This window comes from Polypterus senegalus, chromosome 8 (assembly GCF_016835505.1).
Source record: "Polypterus senegalus isolate Bchr_013 chromosome 8, ASM1683550v1, whole genome shotgun sequence".
Lineage (NCBI taxonomy): Eukaryota > Metazoa > Chordata > Cladistia > Polypteriformes > Polypteridae > Polypterus > Polypterus senegalus.
Window position 1 is genome coordinate 174,807,729 of NC_053161.1, and position 24,006 is coordinate 174,831,734.

General features: G+C 39.8%; 1 protein-coding gene across 1 annotated transcript in view; it reads left to right on the forward strand.

Moving 5' to 3' along the window:
• The window catches only part of LOC120534716 (zinc finger and SCAN domain-containing protein 21-like), a 63,744-nt gene that overhangs the window by 14,272 nt on the left and 25,466 nt on the right, over window positions 1–24,006 (forward strand). The window contains exons 2-3 of the mRNA XM_039762300.1: window positions 1,257–1,704; window positions 13,767–13,895. Coding sequence (XP_039618234.1) covers window positions 1,293–1,704; window positions 13,767–13,895 — 541 coding nt within the window. The 5' untranslated portion in view covers window positions 1,257–1,292. The remainder of the gene's footprint in view (window positions 1–1,256; window positions 1,705–13,766; window positions 13,896–24,006) is intronic.

A 24,006-nucleotide genomic window follows, 5' to 3' on the forward strand; every position in this document is an offset into this window, starting at 1 on the left:
GTCATCTTAAGCTACTTGCAAACTTTGCATGACCTCAAAATGAACTGCCATACTTCCTCTTTTTATTTAGTAAACAAGCTGGGTATAAAAAGGACGGAAACTCCCTGCTGATGGGGAGCTGTCTGTAGCAAACTGTGCTGACAGCTGCTGCAGCCTCCTGCTCACCAAGAATAAAGAAATTGCTTTTTACCTTACATTGGTGTCCATCTCCTGTCGTTCCTCACTTTGAGCGACCACAAAAGCAAACAGGATGCACCTGAACACATTCTGAAGAGCTACAGCACAGTGTCTGAATACTTCTGCTGTTGAAATGAGAGAATACATTTTCAAAAAAGTTTAAAAACTGTATTTTCATGTTGTCATCATGGGTTATTGACTGTACATTGATGGGGGGGAAAAGTGTCAAATATATCCTTTTTAAATTAAACCTGCAACACAATAGAGTGTGCAGAAAGTGAAAGGCTGTGAATACTTGATGAAACCTCCACATGGTTTATGTAAACTGCTTAATCCAGTTTAAATAGCATACATTACCATGCATTGAGTGGGATTGGATTTTTTTCTCTCCCTAATCCTATCCCACCGTACTTAACAATTTTACATCTTTTGGTGCTAAAGTTCAACTGGTAATGCCTGATAATGAGTATTAAAGAAGTTATTAACAATTTGAAGTCTGTGTTACTGCTGCACAGCTCCAGTAGTGCGAGTTTAAACCTCAGCCTGTTTACTTCCCATGTGCAATTTTTATGTGTGCCTTGTTTCTGCCATTATTATTATTAGTATTATTTTTTCTCCCACGTTCTAAAGATTCACTAACAAATCTAACTTGCAAGGTAGTTTTAGATCAATATTAAGTGTTTTGACTTTAGTATCAATTCTATCTTTCAGACCGCAGTATTGGTACCAATAACAGTCATCCCTACATGCCACCTGACCTCTCTTCTCTTATCAAGATCCTCTTTGAGTAGAATATTCAAGAAGGTTAGTTATTGGTTGCTACTTACAGTATCTGGTTTCTCCTCTTAGGATTACCCACAGCAGATTGGTTATCTTGTTTCATCTTATTGGACATTCCCTCCGCTCCCAGAATTGTTTCACATCTGATAATTTGAAATAGAGTAATGTTACTGTCAGCATGCTATGAACGGTCAATCTTTATATAAACCTTACAGAGAGGGTGTTGTGAAATGACATTCAAGTGACTTCAGATCTCAGTTTTGAAGTTTTAATGAAGTTAATTCCTGTTCTTTTTACAGAGAAAAAAAAAAGCTGATGTTTACTGGAACATCTCAATGGATATGAAACAGGAGAGCTGTGATGTGGACACAAATATCATGGATATTAAGGAGGAGAACTGTGAGTTGGAGTCCATCTACCTTAAACAGGAAAGTCTGAGCATTAAGGAGGAGAGCAGTGAACTGCAGGCAGTGAGCATTAAAGAAGAAAAAGAAGAGAGGTCCATCAGTATTGAGACGCTTAACCATACAAATCTGGACAGTGTAAAAGAAGACAACCTTCATGATGGATGTCAAGATGGAGTGGTGACCAGATTAGACTCTTCTCAAAACATACACTGTTCATCTCCAGAGCCTTCTGTCAATGTGAAGACTGAATCATTACAGTCTAAAGCAAAGAGGACTAAGAAAACTACATCTGTTAGAGCTCAGGAAAATCGGCCAACATCTACAAAGATGTCTGGAAAAAGTAAGTGCAAAATAAAAAAATGGACAACTTTTTGGTTTGGGGTTTATGGGCTTCAAATGTCTGGTCTTGCGGTTTTTATGAGAAATACTGTGTTTTATTGTGTGCTTAAATGTAGTTTGAGATTTCATCAATGTTTATGTAATGTTTAACAATAAGAGTGCTATACAAATTTACAGCTGCAATAGAAGGTTGTGAACCTTTTGGAATTTTCTGGATATCTGCTTTAATTCATCTTAACAATGTAGTCTGATCTTCAACTATACTCTAAATACAGGCCAGCACACTTGTCCTAAGCTAATAACACACAAACAATTGGACGTCTTCTTGTCAATCCTGAACACATCATTTTAACATTCGCAGTCCACTCTGTGACCCTCCTATCTTTACCGACTGGTTGACCCTTCTTTAATAGTAACCTTTTCATGTAGCTGCTAATCAGCATTGAATTTTAATCCATACCTTTTCTCCAAACGTTTTTGGTTCCTTTTATTCCTGAGAGCGGTTCTCTGATCAGTTCTCTTTAGGTCAAGCTTCAAGATCGCGTGTCTCTTACTGGCCGTTCCAAAACACCAATTTCCTTATGCTTACCTCTTTGTCTTTTTTGATTTCTTCCTGTGTTTGGGTTCATTGTCCAGTGTCATGACTCAACTTTTGTTAATCTTCTGCTATCCTAATGTTTTGCGTGTCTCTTGCTGGTCCTTCCAAAACACCAATTTCCTTATGTTTAACTGTTTGACTTTTTTTTTTATTTCTTCCTGGTGGCTCTGAGGCTAGGCATCTGCATTGGCATTCAGAATGTTGCCGGTTCATATCCCGAAAATGCCAAAAGGGACTCTGCTCTGTTGGGGCCTTGAACAAGGCCCTTAACCTGCAATTGCTGAGCGGTTTGAGTAGTTTGAAAAGCGTTACATTAATGCAAAGAATTATTTTTATTATTATTCCTATGTTTTGTCTCATTCTCCTGTGTCATGACTCAACTTTTGTTAAGCTTCTGCTATCCTGATGTTTTGCTGTCTCATTTCTTGATGATAATTTGAATTCACTGTCCCTTTGATCATGCTAATCTCTCTAGTCTTTGAAGGAACAAGGCAACCCATGATGGTCCCTTCACCTTGAGGCTTTAGTATCAATGTGCAGTTGTCTCCTACCTCCAAACATAGTGTCACGTGTTTAATCAAAGAGGTCAACTTTTTCCTCGTTCGTCTACAGAACATTGTCTGTTCTGGATCATCGAGGTGATCTTTTACAAGTTTGAGATGTGCAGTGTTGCTTTTGTTAGATCATACTGATTTCCTTGGTGTTTTCCTTCTGTAAACAACATTCTTATATTCTGCTGTAAAAAAATTAAAGTAACACTTTTTAATCCGAGTATAGCATCAAGTCACTGAAACATCTGGGCTATTGATCTGGTCAGTTAAGTAGCAGAGGGGGTTGTTAATCAGTTTCAGCTGCTTTGGTGTTAATGAAAGGAACAACAGGTACACTAGAGGGGCAACAATGATATGACCCCCAAAACAGGAATGAATGGTTTAACAGGTGGAGGGAGGCCACTGACATTTATCCCTCCTTATTTGTTTTGTCACTCGTTTTGCATTTGGCTACAGTCAGTGTCACTACTGGTAGCATGAGGCCATATCTGGACCCTCCAGAGTTGGCACAGTTAGTCCAACTTCTCCAGGATGACACATCAATACGTGCCTGTCATTTCCAGAAGGTTTGCTGTGTCTCCTAGCACAGTCTCAAGGGCATGGAGGCGATACCAGGAGACAGACAGGCAGTTACTATAGGAGAGCTAGACAGGGCCCCTCATAGAAGGTCCTTAGCCCATCAGCATGACCCACCGGTATTTGCTCCTTTGGGCAAGGAGGAACAGGATGAGCACTGCCACAGCCCTACAGAATGACCTCCAGCAGGCAGGTAGAATACTGGTGTGAATGTCTCTGATCAAACCATAAGAAACATGAGGGACCGACTCCTCTAGTGGAGCTTGATTGGCACTTGCCATAGAATACCAGAATTGGCATATCCACCCCTGGCACCCTGTGCTTTTCACAGATGAGAGCAGGTTCACCCTGAGCACATGTGACAGACATGAAAAGGTCTGAACAAGCCATGGAGAACGTTACGCTGCCTGTAACATCATTCATCATGACCGCTTTGATCATGGGTTAGTGATGGTATATCTGGGGGGGGCATATCCATGGAGGTACGCACAGACCTCTACAATGTAGACAGTGGCACCTTGACTGCCATTAGGTATCAGGATGAAATTCTTCAACCCTTTGTCAGACCCTCTGCTGGTGCAGTGGCTCCTGGGTTCCTTCTGGTGCATTGCAATGCCCGGCCTCATGTGATTGTGAGTTCCTGGAGGAAGAAGGAATTGATACCATTGACTGGCCCCCACACTCACTCGCCTGACCTCAATCCAATAGAACACCTCTGGGTGGGACATTTTGTTTCAGTCCATCAGACACATCAGACTATCCAGGAGCTCAGTGATGCCCTGGTCCAGATCTGGGAGGAGATACCCCAAGACACCACCCGTCGTCTCATTAGGATGTTGTCAGGCATGCATACAAGCACATTGCACCATAAAAACTCCCGAGTACAATTTGGAGTTGCTGCAATGAAATTTCGGCCAAATGGACTCATCTGCCTACTGCATCATTTTTTTTACCTTTTATTTTCTGGGTGTCTTTGAATTCAGCCCTCTGTAGGTTGATCATTTTAATTTCCATCAAACAATGTGGCTGCCATCCTTTCGTTCCTAACACATAACCTTATCAGCCCATAGCAGTAGAGATAGCCAGCAGGATTTTTTTCCCAAATTGAGATCTGATGGGTTTTCAAAGTGTTCCTTTATTATTATTATTTTTTTTTTTGAGTAGTTTATTTTCCTTCACATGGACACATGCACAGAGTTTTCTGCAGGCCCTTTGCTCTTCCCCTCTGTTTTTTTTCTTCACCTCTGCTTTCACACTGTGGTCTTTGCTGGATGCCCACTCCAGTACTGAATTTGCTTCATTTTTGTAGACTGTTTGGCACCCTGTCAAGCGTTTCAAAATGCTTTGTTCATGTTTTCCAGTTTTATACAGCTCTTCAGATCTTTTAAGTCCTTGTGACAACCCTTAAGAGGTATCTGGATGGAACATTGAAGCACTGAATTGGAGCAACACCGTGAAGTGACCGGCTAATATCTTTCTTGCATTGTAAAGTGAAAAAGGCTGTGCGTATGTGTTACTTTTTTGTGAGAGTAAGTTAAATTTAACTTTTGCTCCTGAAAACTTTGTTTTTGTTTATCGTTAAGGAGCTCTGAGCTAATTCAATGTTTAATAAAGGTACTTGTATTCAAACCTTTGTGTTTGTTGGTCAGAAGGCAGAGAAAGCTTTTGTAATTGCTGGCAAGTCAGTAATTAACTGGTGTCGAAGCAGCAAACAGTCAAGAACAACTGGGATTCCTCACTAGGAAGAAGTTAAACATTTGACATGATGCAGGACAGATTTGAAGAAATTAGTAAGAACTCTGCAGTGGTAAATAAGTTTACAGAAGCTGCAAATGTAAAAATAGCTAAATAAGTCATAGAAGACTAATTACCCCAAACTAACAGTAGGGCATTTAGAGTAAGAAGGCAATCATTAAGAAAGATATCAGGGAAGCTAAAATGCAGTTAACAGAGGAATATTGCAGATAAGGCAAAAAGATGCCCCAAAGAGTTTTTTTAGTATTTTAGTAATAAAAGAAAAGCCAAGTAGGTGAAGCAGATCAGGGATAATAAAGGGGAATTACAGTACATAGAAAGTGAAATATCAAATGCACTAAACTTGCTTTTTTTCTGAAGTTTTCACAAGTGAGCAAGTGGATAACCTCCCAATGGTAACAGGGACTACTAAGGAGGTACTGAGAGATTTGGAAATTGTAGAGAGAGAAGTGCTGCTCAGATTAAATAGGCTGAACTCAAACAAATCACTAGGACCAGATAATACTTCTCCCCAAGTGCTTAAGGGGGTAAGTGAATACATATATAAACCTTTGACACTGTCAAAATGCAAAGGGAGAGCAGAACAAGATTTGGGGATCCGCCCCCTATATTATAAAAGATGGCTCCAGAGTACTCTCTAGTTCCGCGTCCAAAAAGGGACAAACTAAAGAGGGAAGGTGCTGGGTTCTTATAGAGGCAGGGGAGGAAGAGGTGGGTCCAAAATCAAAGAGCAGGAAATAATGTCGATGGGAGGTGTAGCTAGGAAAGGGGTACAGGAACTGGAGGATGCTTTTTAGGCTGATTTCTCCTCCGGTGATCTGCAGAAGATGGAGAAGAAAGGTTTGTGCCCTTTGTCAAGGCCTTCTCGCGTATCTTGCCCTCAGTTAAGCCCTTAGCCTCCCTCCAAAGCACATGTGCGTGACAACACATTTTAGGAAGGCATTGCACACTGCAGAAATTTCTGTTGACTGGAAAATGAAAAATATTATCTTGTTTTATAAAAAAGGTGATTGGGATGATCAAAGCAGGTATAGGCCAGTAAGCTTCACATGGATGCCAAATAAATTAATGGAAGGAATTTATTGAGGAAAAGATTGAGGAAGAAATGTAAAGAACAGTTTTACTGATCAGACCTCCCTCACCTGAACCCATTCTGATGTGTTATTTTGGCCCCACAGCTAACTTAATGCACCAGCTCTTCTTCTGACACCATCCTTGTTTCAGTCCTGCTCCATTACTTTATCAAACACATCAACACAACCAGATAATATTCACCCTCAAGCTCTTACAAAGGCTAGAGTACAGATATAAACCCTTGACACACATTTTTAGGAAGTCACTGCGCACTGGAGAGATTCTGAAGGACTGGAAAATGGCAAATATCATCTCATTATATAAAAAGGGTGACGGGGCAGATCCAAGCAACTATAGGCCAGTAAGCTTAATGTGCATCACAGGAAAATTAATGGAATGAATTATTAAGGATAAGATTAACACCTGGCAAGGACAGGAGTTATTCTGAACAGTCAGCATGGGTTCGGAAGAGGGAGGTCGTGTTTTACTAACATGATGGAATTCTATGAGGAGGCAACCAAAATGATACGATCAAAGTGGAGCAGATGAGATTATTTATCTCAACTTTCAGTAAGCATTTGAAAGGGGCTACTTGAGAGGGTGGGCATCAAACTAAACGATGTGGCAGTTCTGGGTGATGTTTGTAGGTGGGTGCAGAATTGGCTCAGACACAGGAAGCCGAGAGTTATGGTGAGAGGAACCTTCTCAAAATTGGCTGATAATTGGGCGATTGTAAGAGTGGTGACCCATAGGGGTCAGTGCTTGGGCCATTGGTATGTTTATTATATATGCATTTTTGGATAGAAATATGAATAACAAGCTGGTTAAGTTTTCAGATGATACTAAGCTAGGTGGATTGGCAATTAATTGAGAATCCATTGAATCATTACAGAGACTTAGACAGCATACAGTACTTTGAATTGTAGAAGACGAAATTTAATGTAAGAAAATGTTAAGGACTGGGGGTTTGCACCCTGATTGCTTCGCTCGCTGATCCCCTCCCCCGACCTGCGCTTTGCACCAGCCACTTGGCATCTCTGCCGCTCACGTTGTGAATAGGTGGGCTGAACGCATCCCAAGGAGAAGTGGTCTCTTCGCTGAGACCACCTAATAAACGGTGATACAATGGGAAACAAGTTTGTTTTATTTTGTTTGTTGTTTTTTTTTTTTAAAACCTCCTCTTTACTCCATCAGCCGCTGTTGCCTTGCTGCGTGATCTGAACATTTGAAAGCCTTTACAGCAGCTGTCCTACTCTTTGTCTTTTATTTCCGGTCCCTGACGTTGGCACAAAGTCTCGTCTCACAGGACATGAGTTCTTCTTATATGTTTTAGTTTATAATTTATAAACGGAATTAGAATCTGAAAATCTAACAACGTCGTATTAAAGCTCGATAAACTCTGAAAAGAATGATACCAAACATACAGTATATATGTAGGTTTTAAAATAAGCCAGATTTTAACCCTAGGATTTTATATACTGTATATAGTGTAGATTTGGATAGGAATATGAATAACAAGCTGGTTACGTTTTCAGAAGATGCAGTGGAACCTCGGTTCACGAACGTCTCGGTACACGTACAAATCGGTTTATGACCAAAAAGTTTGCCAAACTTTTTCCACGGTTCATGACCACACACTTGGTATACGAACAAGCCAGTTTTCCTTTCAGTTTGTACATGTTCAGACTCTCCCTGTGCATTTCCTGTGCAGCGAGCAAGCGCAAGACACACACACACACTGGAGCTCCAGAGTCATGAAAGAGAGACACACACGCACATGAAAGAGAGAGCAAGTGAGCGAAAGAGAGAGGGAGGGCTGGACGCATAAGGTAGAAAAGGCTTGTTTTATTTTTTCAGTTCTGTTTACAGCGATCGGTTCATAGCGTGCATTGTAGCAATGTTACTTTTCTTGTTGGTTTATTAAATTACGGATTTTTCAAATGTTCATTTTTTTTCCCTGTGCTTAAAACTCATTTTAAAAAAAAGTGTTTTTAGCGAGCGGTTCCTAGAACTATATAGCACGAACTATTGCAGTGTTAGTTTTCTCTGTTGTTCAGGGTTTTCTCGGTGTTATTCCATGTTTTTACATTTAGTTTACTATTACGCTGTGCATTCTATGGTATAGTAAACTATATTTGTGCTTAAAAACTAAAAAATATATATATTTACATACAGTTCGTACGGTCTGGAACGGATTAATTTTTATTTACATACAATCCTATGGGGGAAATTGCTTCGGTTCACAACCAAATCGGTTTACGACCAGAGTTTTGGAAGGAATTATGGTCGTGAACCGAGGTTCCACTGCACCAAGATAGGTGGATTGGCAGATAATCAAGAATCTGTTGAGTTGTTACAGAGAGCCTTGGACAGCATACAGGCTTGGGTAGATTTGTGGAAGACGAAATTTAATGTAAGATAATGTAAAGTATTATACATAGTAAGTAAAAGTGTTCTGCGGTGGGCTGGCGCTCCCTGCCCGGGGTTTGTTTCCTGCCTTGAGCCCTGTGTTGGCTGGGATTGGCTTCAGCACACCCCCCGTGACCCTGTAGTTAGGATATAGCAGGTTAGATAATGGATGGATGGAAGTAACAGTGTATGGATTGAATACACAATGGGAGGTCTGAAAATTCTAAGTACACTTGATGAGATGAATTTAGGAGTCATAGTGGTCTCGTCTCTATCAACTTCCAGACAGTGTTGAGAAGCCATTAAGAAAGTTAAAAGAATATCAGTTTATATAGCACCTTGATGTGTGGAGTACAAGTCACAGGAGGTTCTGTTGAAGCCTTATAACACCCTTATGAAGCCTCATCTGGAGTCCTGTGTGCAGTTTTGGCCTTCAGTCTACAAAAAATACAAAGCAGTGCTAGAAAAAGTTCAGAAGAAAGCTAATTCTATGGGTGATAGGTAGAATTATCAAAAAAAGATTAAATGAGTTCAACCTTTTCAGTTAAAGCAAATGGAGATTAAGAGGAGGCATGAGTGTTTAACTTCATTAAAGTAATTAGAGCAGTGGAGCCTGGCTGTTACTTTAAAAAGAGTTCAACAAGAACATGAGGACACAGTTGGAGACTTGTTAAGGGATAATTTCACATAAAGATCTCTAGCGGACTAAAAAAACCCAGCTAAGGTTCCCACCGTCGATAAGATGGTTATTTATTTTTTCAGTGGGGATCCCAGAAACGCACCCAGCCTTGGCCTGACTCACACTCACTCCCTCGCAGTGACAAAAAAGCAACCGGTAATAGATTTTAAAGAATATTAAATGAATATGAAATATGATCCTACCCCAGTTCCCCTTATGGCGATCTACAATAAACACAAATTCAATAATAACAAACCACTAACAAAAACCACACACGATGAAGTCCATGTAAATGGCAACTGATGAAATAAAATGATGGCGGTAGGTAGTCCAGAAATCAGCACGCTGTATATGAATGTAAAGGTCGGTCCTACTGGTATTTCCTGATGAGATGATGACATGTCAATGGGATCAGGAGCGCTCCTTTCTTTGAGGGATGACAATAAATCCTCAGACAGTCCTCATGCAGCAGGAAGACACCAGATAGTCCATATACCCAAAACAGGAGACGATCTCAAGAGAAAACGAGAAAGCACAAGGTAAACAGGCAGGCAACTCCAGACACCAAACACACAAGACTTTTTATCCTCTGTTGAACTGGCCTCCTTTTAATGTTGTGTCTGCCTCCTTGTCCCCAGTAGCGCCTGCACCCTCAGCAGACGACCAATCAGAGCCACTGCAGGGACTGTAGAGAGTTGGTTTCATTCCCCAGTAGTACCGCTACACATTAAAGAGTTTTTCTTCACACAGAAAACAGCCACCATTACCAGGTAGTCTGTTGGAAAGTAGGACTTTCAGGGACTTTGAAAACTCAAACTGATGTTGTTTTAGAGAGGTTAGGTGGATCAGATTGGCAAGAGTTGTTGGGCTGAATGGCCTGTTCTCATCAGATTTTCTTGTAATATTTCCAATTCCTGCTTATTCAAAGGATAATAATTTTGTAAGGTTCTAAATTTTGTCCACCTTTCCTTTCTCTGTATGAAGATGGGGTCTACATTTGTATGAAAATGTGCTATGTAAATAAACGGTGTTGTTGTCTCTGGCTGTTAGACTGATGTCAAGGTGACTCATGCACACTCAGTTTAAGAAACTGAATAATACTCCCAGGCTACCGGCTGCAACACAAGCCTGAAAGATAATCGATCTTCTCCTATTACTTAACAGTCAGAGACGTGCTCTTGTCTTGTTATTTCGGCCCCCTTTTTTCTCCAAACCTACCTTTGCACATTGTGTCCATCAAGTTCTGTTTTGACTTCATCAGGCCACAGGACTTGTTTGCAAAATGCATCGAGCTTGTTTAGATGTTCATCTGCAAACTTCTGATGCTGAATTTTATGGTGAGGACGCAGGAGAGGTTTTCTTTTGATGGCTCTTTCGTGAAGGTCATATCTGTGGTGGTGTCACTGCACCAGAAGAACAGTACATCATCACTCCACAGTGTGACTACAAAACATCATCCTGAATCTTTATTGGTTTTGAATTGCCTTTCTATCAATCTTATGAGCAGTTCTCTTGGAAATTGTTTTGGTACAAACTGAGGAAATGGCTCCTTGAAAACTCTTTGCTGTTTTCTTGTAGCCTTTTCCTGCTTTGTGGGCGCCACTTATTTTATTCCTCAGAGTGCTAGGCAGCTGCTTAGAGGAGCCCATGGCTGCTGATTGCTTGGACAAGCTGTGAGGAGTCTGAGAATTGATACAGCTTTGACATTTTCATCACATGGCCATTCCTAATGATGACTGTGAATAAGTCAAAGCCCTTAAGCAGCAAATTTAAACTCTGACATCTCTTAGCAGTTTTCTGAGACGTCTGATCACTTGGAGTGCCCATACATTAGTGAAGTACTCCTTCCTTTTCTCATACTACAAAACATAAATAATACATGGATCTTGTTTAAATTGCAGAAAAGAATGGTTTATCTTTAACTTTGTGGCTTTTGGAGATCAATTTATCTTCTATTGACTTAACTATTCACAGTAACAGTTATTTTGATCCGGGGGTCCCCACACTTTCACTGTATATGAAATGTCACGACAGTGTACGTCTTGGGTAATGCTATGTCTGAAAAGAACCATCCTCTCTCTAGTTTATATCGTGCATTCAAGTTATGGGACTTAAATGATGAAATCCTAAACTTTCTACTGTAGAAAATGGCGGAGTATCTAAAATGATAAATTACAATTATTTTTGAGTGATACTCTGATTTTTTTTTGTCCTGTCCTGATCATTTTTCTGGTTCTTTTCAAACAGTGCCATTACTGACAGATAAGACACATTTGTTTCCTTAGCTGTTTTCCTGCTTTCACTGCATTGTTTCATTTTAAACTTCACATATAACATTCCTATCACTTTTCAGATACTTTAAGATATTTCCAAACAGCAGTTATTTTCTTCACCACTTTCCACTGTGTCAGTTGTATGCATGTCCTCAGATTAACACATTCCATGTCAAGAAATCAGTAGACCAGTCAACCAACTGCAAGCCGATTTTCACAATAAACAGCAAGAACTGGGCAATTTTGATTCAAGGCTGATTAATTTGTGTAAAACTACTGTTTAATTCAGTTGTATTTATTGTTTATAGTACACTTTGTGTACAGGCCTAGACTGCTTGATGTTTGGAGCCATAACAGAGAAAATAATTACATACGTGAACACACATATTAGAGCCGAAAGACAGGAAAACCTGGCAAATTTTAGTTTACTTAACATAAATAAGTCCTGACAGTAGATACCTGTTAACATTATAATGGTGAGTATAAATGTCATCAGTGTGTCACAAAGCTTACCAGCCCTGGTGTCACCTGCCACTCCCCTGTAGAGCTGAAACCCCAACAGCTGTGCTCTTCCTCGGTTTTCTAATCTTCTCATTTTTCTCCGAGGTGACAGCAGCTTCTGTAGGCCTGGGCACTGAGGCATCACTCATCCATTGTGCTGTTTTGCTTGGTGATTTAAAGAAGCCATTTTGATGTTTGTTTTGGTGTAAAATGGTTTTAGTTTAATTGTAGATAAATGTCAGGACACATTCCGATTATTGATCAGTGCCTTTTTCATGCTTGTCATGGCATTCTGTTTTATACAGTACTCTCCGAAATGGCTGAGACAAAGAACCATTTTTCTTTCATTTACCGCTTTGCTCAACAGATTAAAAAATTACAAATTAAATAATTCATTAATTAAACTCACATTATACATTTTCATTTAAAGGGGATTTGCAAACATTTCAGTTACACCCTGTAGAAATGACAGCACTTTTTTTTTTTCATGGTGTCCACCCCACACCCCCCTTATTCAGGGCACCATAATGTGATTCCTCAGGTGTTTCATTGCCGTAGTCTTGTAGGCCTAAGACACCTCGACTTGCTTCTACCCTTTGGAGTTTGTAGTGGCCATTGTTCAACATAAGGACAACAGTTGTGCCAATGATAGTCAAAGAAGCGATAATTAGGCTGAAAAACAATAATAAAACCATTAGAGACACCAGTAAAACGTTAGGATGACCTAAATCAAGTGTGTGGAATATCAATAAGAAGAAAGAATGCACAGGTGAGCTCAGTAATCACAAAGGGACAGATAGGCCAAGGAAGACCACCAGTGCTGATGACGGAAGATGTTGCTGCAGATTGCATTTTAATTACAGCTTGCACATCCTGATAGTAAGGATATTACATGTATCTCTGTAACATCTTAAATTTAATACCCCATACAGATGGCATGATGTGTCTCAGGGTGACAGACAGATCCCTCACCAGTCAGGCAGTTCACACTGAAAAGCTGCCATTGCCAAGTAAACCACAGCTGTTAATACATGTAAGAGAACTGAGATTGTGTGATTTCTGTGTGATGGTCTCTGTAATGAAGTCACATGTTCAGTACACACTTCAAAGAGGATGACAGTAGGGAGTCAAAATCGGCTTATAATGAAGTCATCATCTTGAGCCAAAATGTCATTGTGATACATCAAAACTCATTTCTTGTGCAGCCTGTCAAACATCTGAATCTGAAATGCGCAATGAAATGAGATCATCTGTTCAGTTCATTTTTCCACCAGCTGTTGCTGAAATGTCAACACAAATAGTCTGCATGGGACTTACAAATGCTCAATACTTGCCGTAACTTTAAGCCAATTTAAACGCCAAGTTCTAGTTTTAAAAATCCGAACTTTTGTGTGAGAATTGGCTTACACATGTTACTGAGCATAAGTAAGTTACACATGTGGCCCTGCTAAGTAATAGTAATAGAAAACATAACATTAACATATTCATTGTACTTTCCATGTATGACTAAAGTTTTTTAATTGCTTACACTTATCAAAGGTTGTTCCTAATTTCAGCCATCATGTAATTAATGTGAGTTAATGTTAATAATAAGGCAGTGGATTGAAAATAAGCTCTTTTTCTCCTTTTCTTTTAAATTTTGTACAGGAAACAAAGATCAGTGCAATTTGGAATCTGGAAAAGAATTTTGTGGCAGGAGTGCTCATCAGAAACACGCTAGAATTCACGCGGGAGAGAAGCCGTATTGCTGTAATGAATGTGGTAAACAGTTTTCACGTATGAGCAATCTGAATGACCACACTAGAGTTCACACGGGAGAGAAGCCATATTGCTGTACTGAATGTGGTAAACAGTTTTCACAAATGAGCCATCTTCAATGCCACACTACAGTTCACACCAGAGAAACGCCATATTGCTGTAATGAATGTGGGAAACAGTTTTTACATATATGCAGTCTGAATGATCACAATAGAGTTCACACTGGAGAGAAGCCGTATTGCTGTAATGAATGTGGTAAACAGTTTTCACAAATGGGAAATCTTCAGAGACACACTAGAGTTCACACGGGAGAGAAGCCGTATTACTGCAATGAATGTGGTAAACAGTTTTCAGATATGAGCAGTCTTCACAAACACAGTAGAGTTCACACAAGAATTAAAAGGGTAGCAGTTCAAAAATCAATCCTGAAAAACAAGCACCCTTCAGGAGTCGAGAGTGAGGTTCACTCCTGTCCTGAAAAGTAAGCAAACTAAACTATTGTTGACAAATTAATCTCTGAGAGAAGCCATATTACTGATTGGAATGTGCCAAACAAATCTGTCAGAGGATTTCTCTTCAGAGACGCACCAGAATTCACACCGGAGAGAAGTACAACTGAACTGTCCTGACTAAAGAGTGAGGCTCACTCCTTCCTGGACAGTAAGCACATTTAACCGACTGGATTCCATCCTACTTAGTGTTGTGTCAGAAACAAATCAACATAGTGGAGAATTAGAAGTTTATATCCTTTTTCCTTTTCCAGAAACAAAATAAAAAACAGGGTGTCATACAAACAACTTTTCACCAAAGCTTCTACAGCCTCCATCATGGGCCTAGCTCTGCTTTCATAACATACATATAGAACTATTTATAATAAATTATACACATTTCATCATAAATGAACTCTTTACAATGTACATAACTTCACATTAATCACAGTTCAACTATATAATATATTTTTTCTATTTTTATATAACAAAAAATAAAATAACATACCTTTCTAAAAACTTACTGTAGCACCCCTCTTCTCTTACTGAGGGTTCTTACCTGAGTTGTTCGTTTTCTTCATTTTTCCTACTTTACTAACTTTAAATATAACCTTTTACTTTAGCGTTCTCAGCACAACTGTTTCAAGAAACAAACTTTTGTTACTAATGTAATTTCCATAAGTCTACCATTAATTTTACAATTCGTTACTAGACTCCACATAAGGATACTACAGCCACCTGCCAAATGTCCATCCATCCATTTTCAAACCCGCTGAATCCGAATACAGGGTCACGGGGGTCCGCTGGAGCCAATCCCAGCCAACACAGGGCACAAGGCAGGAACCAATCCTGGGCAGGGTGCCAACCCACCGCAGCTGCCAAATGTGATTTCCCTTTTTATTTTTCTTTATATGGCTTACCCAACAATTATTAAACACCAAAGTTCAATGTTTTAAATTAATTAACTATTTACATATATACATAACACATCCATACAAAAGTATTAACTTAAATAATCCAAGAAATCTATATCAGTGTTGAACCAGCAGTCCTTACTTTTGAATGCAAAGATATCAATGAACAAGTGCAATCCCCTTATAAAACCGAAGCCGACAAACTAAATAGAAGGAAGCAAACAAAAGTCGGCGAAAAGATACCACAGATAAGCATTGCAGGCCTGTTACTTGAAGGTGATTGGGACGTTACTTGGCGACGACCTCTTATGCTGTAATAGAGCAGACGGGTCTCGTTTTCTGGTTTCTAACAGATGTGCATCCCCTTTCGTTTCTTTCCTAGCGAGTATCAATTCTCAGCTATAGTTGGTCAGCTGTAACAATATCCAATATTGGCAATATAATCCAATGTCTACTGACATCTTCCGTGTTCGGTGTTTCACGGACAGTGCTCCCTAGCTCACTGGTTTAGTGTTCTTGACCAGTCTATCCAAACTCCAACACGTTCACGTTTTTCTATCCTGACTGTTAATTCTGTGCTGGAATCCATCATTTTTTTTTTCTCTCTTTTTAAACTCCTTGCTGAACTTTACCATGGACCGCATTTCAATCCGCGCTTTCAGCGCAAAAGCCCAGTTCTCTCCTTTCTTTTCTCGCCACTTCTGATTTCTGTCCCCCACCTTTCGCTGCTTTCCAAACTAGTAAAATAATTTAACATAAACACTGTACTTTTTACATTTAAAACCTTAGAAGTTACATATTTTTTTAACAAAATGTACAATAAATGTAACTGTATTAATCAAATTTGTTACACCATTGCTATTACAACCTCATAACTTGTGTTTTAAAGGGCTACATGACAAAAAAAAAGAAACAGGGTGCCATACAAACAGCTTCTCGCCAGTGCTTATTAAATAATAAATCGGATCATCCATCCATTATCTGACCCACTATATCCTAACTACAGTGCCATGGGGGTCTGCTAGAGCCAGTCCCAGCCAACATAGGGCACAAGGCAGGAAACAAACCCTGGGCAGGGCGCCAGCCACCACAGGGCGCGCGCACACACACACACACTAGGGACAATTTAGGATCACCAATGTACCTAACCTGCATGTCTTTAGACTGTGGGAGGAAACCGGAGTACCCGGAGGAAACCCACACAGATACGGTGAGAACATGCAAACTCTATGCAGGGAGGACCCAGGAAGTGAACCCGGGTCAGTTACTAATAATTACAAACACAGACTATTAATACAGTATAAATAAAATGTAAAATTAAAATGAAAATCCAAAGTATCCATATGGTCAGGTTGTACATCATGCTGAATTATATTAAAATGCTGTGGCAGTGCACTACAAGAAGAAATGCTGCTTTTGTAAATTTAGTTTTGTTTTTATTTTTTTGCTTTTGATAACAAAACATACAAAGACTGTATATAACAACTCAGTGGGGGGGAGCACATTAGTTATTTAACACTTGAGAATTACCAAATAATATTCATGTCAAATCAATAGAATAAAATTAGAAAAGGCTTGGCGAGAGCAGACTTACCTGTACAGCATCCACCATCACCTGAGGGTGCCTGCAGTCTTTGGGAAGTCACATTAATTAGCATTTGTACTTCAAAATACCGTTGGTCTGAAACTAAGGACACACAAACAATTGCATTTGGGGAAATTCATAACTGAAAGCTACAAACAAACAAATTAAAAATCAGAATACACTTTGCTACACATACACACGCCACGAAAATTTGGAGGAATTAATTTCGAGAAGCCATATTGCTGTACTGGATGTGGCCGACGAGTCTCACAAACCAGAATCTTCAGGGCCACAAAAGAATTCAGACTGGGTGCCACCTCCAGAAGTGGGCTTAGTTGGAGAAGATCTACACTGGGAGCATCAACCCATTTGTCTTGGCGTACCACCTCAAAGAATTTAAATATTATGTAGTACCAGCTTTTTATTTTGGTGTTAAATTGTTAATTCCTGAACTGTTATTATGTAAATCTAACGGTGGAATTTTTTCCCTCCCAGAAAAATATTCTCGTAGAGCTTTCATAAGGTGCTAGCAATGGTAACCTGTCAAATACGTGTTTTAGAATGAATTTCAAAATGATTTGATATGTTAGGACTGATTGGCACTGATAGTATGTAACCTGGAGGAGGTCACTACACCTGCTTGTGCCAATAATGAAAAAACAAAAGAAATGTAAGCAATTGTGTCTCACATGTTGTAAGTCACCTTGGCATCAGTCACATAATAATAATAATTACAAGAAAGTTTAGTAAAATAACGCCCTCAGTCAAAAGGGGTTTCCTGTTCCTTATAGACTTTGAATTCTGCTCTCTTGATTTACTTACAGCGTGCTTTCTTGTTTGTTGTTGTAAATTGTTTGTTGCTTTGAATTAATTACAAAATCCTCAAATTCACCTGTCTGTCATCTCCAGTCATCTGACGGTGACTCCTGCACTTTTATCTTTCTGTTGGCCAAACCCTGTGAATTAGCATATTTATCAGAGGTCCATGAAATCCTCTTTTACATGGTCTTTCGAGTCGGAAGCTAAACAGTCTGACTGAAACCAAACTGGCCAAGGCAGTGTGTGCGGAGGAGCCTAATCTCATCTCTAGTGCACTGGGCATTGGTGTAGAAGAGAACATCTGAGCTGATATCTCCACATTCAGGCAAGCACCAACTCACACACTGCAAACAACCCATCTGTGGGCACTTCTACGGCCTTTCAGACAACGGGCTCTGTGCTCTAAACTTGCTGAATTCATCCGAGGCTGCTGAGAGATGAAGATTCCATCTCACCATTCAGACTGTGATGTGAGGTACTGTCCTTGGAGAAGTGACGTGCCCTCCATCGTGAGCTCCAAGGAAAGTGCTGGTAGCAAACTGAGAAGTGCAGTCAAGTAACCGATCAGTTAAATCAGCAGCAACAGATACAGTGGATGTAAAGCTTTAATCCGACTCTGTTTTTCCCCCATCGAGAAAAGTGAGGAAAAGAAATGTGCTGAACTGGAGGAGATTAGGATTTTATATTTAATGAGTAATATAGTGAATTTAATTTAAATAACGTTTCCCAGCATTGTTTTCTTGTGAACATTTGTTTTTGTATCTGGGATATCATCTCTGGAATGAATGGTGGAAATAAACTGTCTGACTAAGCAACTGACTCAATAAATAGTCAGAAACGCAATAATGTCTTATTTTTCTTCTTTATATTGTTTTAAAGACAGAATTATTGACATAACCAATAAAAATGCCGACAAATTTGCATTGTTGTGTGGTTCAAATTTAAAAATAAATAAAAATCCTACTTTAAGCCATTGACTGATTAGTGTGTCACTGTTTGTTCATTTGTTTCTGTTACACAAAACTGTTCAATAAACAAACTAAAATGCAGGTAAAATTCTGTTACAACGAACTCCCAGGGACCTGAAAAACATTTAGTTGTAATGAGATTCTGTATTTGTTACTATGGTGATTTCTTTAACTTGTGTCCAAGCTTTTGCAGTCATTTCAATAGCTTCTTTCGCTTGAATTTTAATCTCCTCCTGCCTACAAGTTATGCTGACGATATTTTTTCTAAGTATTTCCTTGCCATAATAAACTTTCAAGGTGTGAATGATGTCCAAATCCAATGGCTGAAGCACTGCTGTGCAATTCGGTGGGAGGAATTCAACGCGAACATTAAATGTTGAAGCATGGTGTGGGCAGCACAGTTATCAATCCCAAGCCAAATCATCCTTTTCTTCTTCATATTGTGAAGTTTCTGAACACTTGGGATCCCCACCCAACGGCAATGACACATGAAATTGTGTCCCAAAGCGCGATTGCAGCGTCTGTGGAAGATTGTTTGTCCGTTGCTGGGTAGGGCAACAGCACACTCACAGCACTTCAGTGAAGCTCCACAGAAGCAAATCACAAAAGATCAGGGTCATGCTATAAGTCCCTTCTCTTCCCCACCAAAACACGAGGCTTAGTCACAGTACTTTAGCAAAACCAGCTTTATTCAGCTTGAAACAGGAACAGCACAGTTATTTATTGTAGTGTAATCTGCCACTCTCCTATACACAGACACAGCAGTCAGGCAGGATCGTGGCCAGGTCAGTGACCAAGTACTGCTGTTATCTCCATTTACAATGTACCTACTCCTAAGCTTGCATCACCCATCGAGATCTTTTCTGTTTACTTTCACGGAGAGACGCAGCATAGCTGTGAGCCTGCTGTTGCCACATACAGACGCGGAGATCGCACTTCGGGACGCTCTTTGGCATGCTGTCTAGTTGGTGGAGGTCCCAAGAGAGTTTACAAACCTCACATTTTCTTGAATGAGGGCCGCATTAATAGGAATGTTTCTCGAATGAACATCACTGAATCACATAACGGCTTTTTTGACTTCTTCAAATGCAGCAGTTCACATACGTTTGCAACCCAAGATTTTTCTTCTTTTTTTGCTGTCTTTCAAGAAAGTTGACAACGGCAAAGTTCTGAATTCACTGGTAACGTCCTTGTTCTTTTTGCCACAATTGAGAGCTGCAAAAATTTTAAGTTTTTTTTTCTAATTTGAACTGTTTTCGTTTTTTCGTGTGTGCCGTTTCTATAGGAATGTGACAAGGAGTTCAAATCCAGTTTATTTTTTTCAAATGTTGACGAGCAATAAGCAAAACGTATCACTGAAAATCGCAGGAAACAAAAAAGGCAAAAAAAAACAAAACAGTACGAGGAATGATCGAACAAAGTAAAAAAATTACAATGTTTCTGTTTGGGGATCGTTGTGCACAACTGAGCTGAGACCACAGAACTAACTGCTCTGATGATGATTCATTCAGGCATTTCAAGGTCTTTTGTGCACTTCGTTGTAATGAAGTATCTGCTGAATGTACTTCATAGTAATGAGATTTTTATAAACTCGTGTCATATGGGGAAACGGTCAGGACCATAAAAATACTTTGGTGTAATGGACGTTTACCTGTAATTTAATATACATAGGCAACTGATTATTAAAACTTTTGTATTAGAAAATAATCACTGAGTTATTTCTGCTTTACAGAAAAATGTTAATTTCTTGAGGGAAATATGACAAATTGCAATTAACACACAATGACTTTCAATTACAAATTTGAACTAAGCGATTAATTAAAATTGAATTTTTTATTCCGTTGTCCGCATGCAAACACATAATTTAGAACCATTACAAATAATGAAAATCATAACAAATTGTGTACAAAATACAGAGCCGTTTCTTGCTCTATGAAGACTCTACAGAATCAGGGGCCCATAAAGCCACTAAGGGCGCTGCAAGTTCAGCCTCAGTATATTTTGGGAGTATGAACATTACCTGTCTGTTTGTAGCCAGCTAAGCTAATCATGTGTTTAATGAAGCACTTATACGCTTAAAAATTAAACATTTGATTTAAACAAAACTCTGCTGCAGTAGTAGGAAAGCTTTGGCTTGTGTTTGTGGGGTAAACAATTCAAAATCAATGATTATCACTATGCAGTCGTGTCGCGCAATGAGTGACGTCTACCGACAGGTATGATGGGTCAGGAGGAAAATAACGGAGCGAAAGTCACATTGACACCTAAGATGGCCTGAAAAACGGCTTATCAGAAAAACTTGAAGGGGAAAAATGTGCACAGAATAAAGATAAAGCATTTGTTAACAATGATGCAATGGATTAGAGGTGGGAAGTAACAAAGTAAAACAACTTCGTTACTGTGCTTAAGTAAAATTTGTCACATAGGTTATCTGTATCTTGTGTGTTTTATTTGCTTGCGACTTTTCACTTGAACTCACTGCATTTCAAAGGGAAAAAATCTGTATTCCCAACAATAAAAATAAATAAACATCCATAACTTGCTATATTGTCTACAATTTTCTGTGTCCGAAAAACATGGCAGTATAGGTCAGATAATTGTAATAAATGATTCGCATGTATATGCGAAATGGAGGTTCTATCCCATAATATTTATTTGCACATTATATGTCTTTGATTTCTGCATATATAAAACATTAAGCGTACGGGAGAGAAGTGAAAGGAACGGAAACTGTGGTGATTTAAACAGCGAGGATATCGTCAAACCAACGAGAAGCAATGCTGGGCTTTATTAATGATATCGAAGATACAAGGAGGACGGAAAATACGCCCCTTACAAGTGACTTGCACAAAAAACGAGAGCTTTGGTGAATAAGTCACCTTTTGTCCCAGCCATAAAGACACGAGGTGATGGCGTTCAAAATTCACATTCCAATCTTAAAGAAACACATAGAGGTGAGCGTGCGGACATGAACTGTAAGAGAGGAACAACTAAAGGGCTTGTGGTTGTGAAGGAATAGTTGGCATTCGCGGCAGGGTGTCGATTAAAACACTTGGAAAGTAGATTTCAAATGCAAAGTTTAATTTTCAGATTTAGACGTTCATACAAGTGTGTGTGGTCGACAATAAATAGTATATTCTTAATTCTCAAATTACACATAAAGGAAAATAGATAACGTTGCTAAATCTTTCACGTATACTAATCACAAAGTTACAATACTGAAGTTGGTCACTAGATGTCTGAATGTGACCTCACAGTCTCTGTTTACTATCTACATGTACCAGAAAGCCGCTTTGTGGATCCTCCGGGATCGATGTGCCTGCTGCGATGTCTGCTGAATGGTTCGATGTGGTGAAGCAAAATGCCGACACACAAATGCATTCGTGGTGCTTTGATATTCAAGCATCGCATATTGCACAGCAGCGTATTTGAGCCACAGAGAAAAAAATTAAGAACATGGTGAGAAGGTCTAATTTTGAGACGCAGCACGCGTGCCGGTCCCGGGACATAACAGCGTTTTAAAAACGTTACAGTAATGTGTGCATGCCCATCTGCCATGCATCTCGACACCCTACCCATCAAATGAAACTTCAAAGTCTCGTCTTACCGATGATATAAACCATTTTGACACACAACAACCACAGCACTGACACTAAAGCCTTTTTTACAGAGAAGTACATACTTTTAAGAGTTGACTTTCCCTACCTTTGAAGACCCCCTGCAAGTCAAACATCAATATTTCCAAGCAGTATTGATCCCATTGTGTCCGTAAGGCTCCAGCGAATATAATCCAGTAAAACGATTAGGTCCAAAACACACGATATATCCTCAAACGGACAAAAACTCCAGAAAACGTTTCATAACTTGAGACTAGTTACGTAATTTTTTTTCATTTCTATTGATCATATCAGACGTAATTTGTTTCTGTAGGCGATAACCATGCTACCGCATGTAACACGGAAGTGTTAGCTTCTGATCGACACCTAAGTTGGCCAATTACGACGGGTCTGGGGTTGACTGGCACCTCGTATAGCCAACGAGTGTCACAGACAGCTGAATGATGACGTACAACTCTAAACCCTGGTAGAATCTCTGCTTACACACGAATTGTACTGAGCCTTTTGGCCAATAATGTCGCCCCCAAAAATGTGCCGCCCAGGACGGACCGCCCCCTCCGCCCGCCCCTAGCTACGCCACTTGTTTCAGACAATTCACAACACAGCGAAACCGAACGTTTTCTCACCCACTGTGATGATATCTCGCACTACCACATGGTGGAATCTTCCAGATTTACGTTAAGTACGCGCGCAAGTATAAACAGTGCAACGCTTGCGTAGTGTCTGCTAGAGCATGCGTCGTGTCGCGTGAAGTATACACCTGGCCTAAATGAACAGAACTTGCGTTGCTTCGATTGACACACACTATTTCTAAGAAACCTTCTATTTGAGCGGCAAACTATTACTTTAACTGCAGATTGTGGGAACAACCAGGCTTTCTCCTTCTTCATTCTACCCGCAGTACTTCGCTCCGCGCAAGGCAGCATCCGAGTCCGTCCTCTTGATGACTCAACTCCGCCTCACATACATCAACTTTTGTTTTCACTTGCTGTTAGGATATATTCTTTATTAAAATAACTAAAATTTAAACAAATTATGAATAAAAGAGGACGGCACGTTGACTCAGTGGGTAGCGTTTTAATATAATTCAGCATGGTGTACAACATGACCGTATGGATCTTGGAATTTTCATTTTTATTTTATCTTTTATTTATATTGTATAAATAGTTTGTATTTGTAATTATTATTAACTGACCCGGGTTAGCTTCGTGGGTCCTCCCTGCGTGGAGTTTGCATGTTCTCCCTGTGTCTGTGTGGGTTTCCTTCAGGTACTCCGGTTTCCTCCCACAGTCCAAAGACATTCAGGTTAGGTGCATTGGCGATCCTAAATTGTCCCAAGTGTTTGCTTGGTGTGTGTGCCCTGCAGTGGGTTGGCGCCCTGCCCGGGGTTTGTTTCCTGCCTTGTCCCCTGTGTTGGGTGGGATTGGCTCCAGCAGACCCCCGTTACCCTGTAGTTAGGATATAGCGGGTTGGATAATGGATGGATGGATGAATAACATACCTACAGAATGTCATTTCTCTCTATCATAAAAAAAAAAATCTTGCGAGGATACAATTGAATATTCAGGTGCTGTACAGGCTTTTAAATGTTTGAAGCGCCGCACGAAAAGCAGGTCATGCGGCACGGCAGCAACAGCAAGACAGCAGCTGATCGAGCATAAAGGAGGTAAAAAAAATAAACCAATTTGTTTCCCATTGTATCACCGTCTAAGAGGAGGTTTTGGAGGAGTGACCGTGT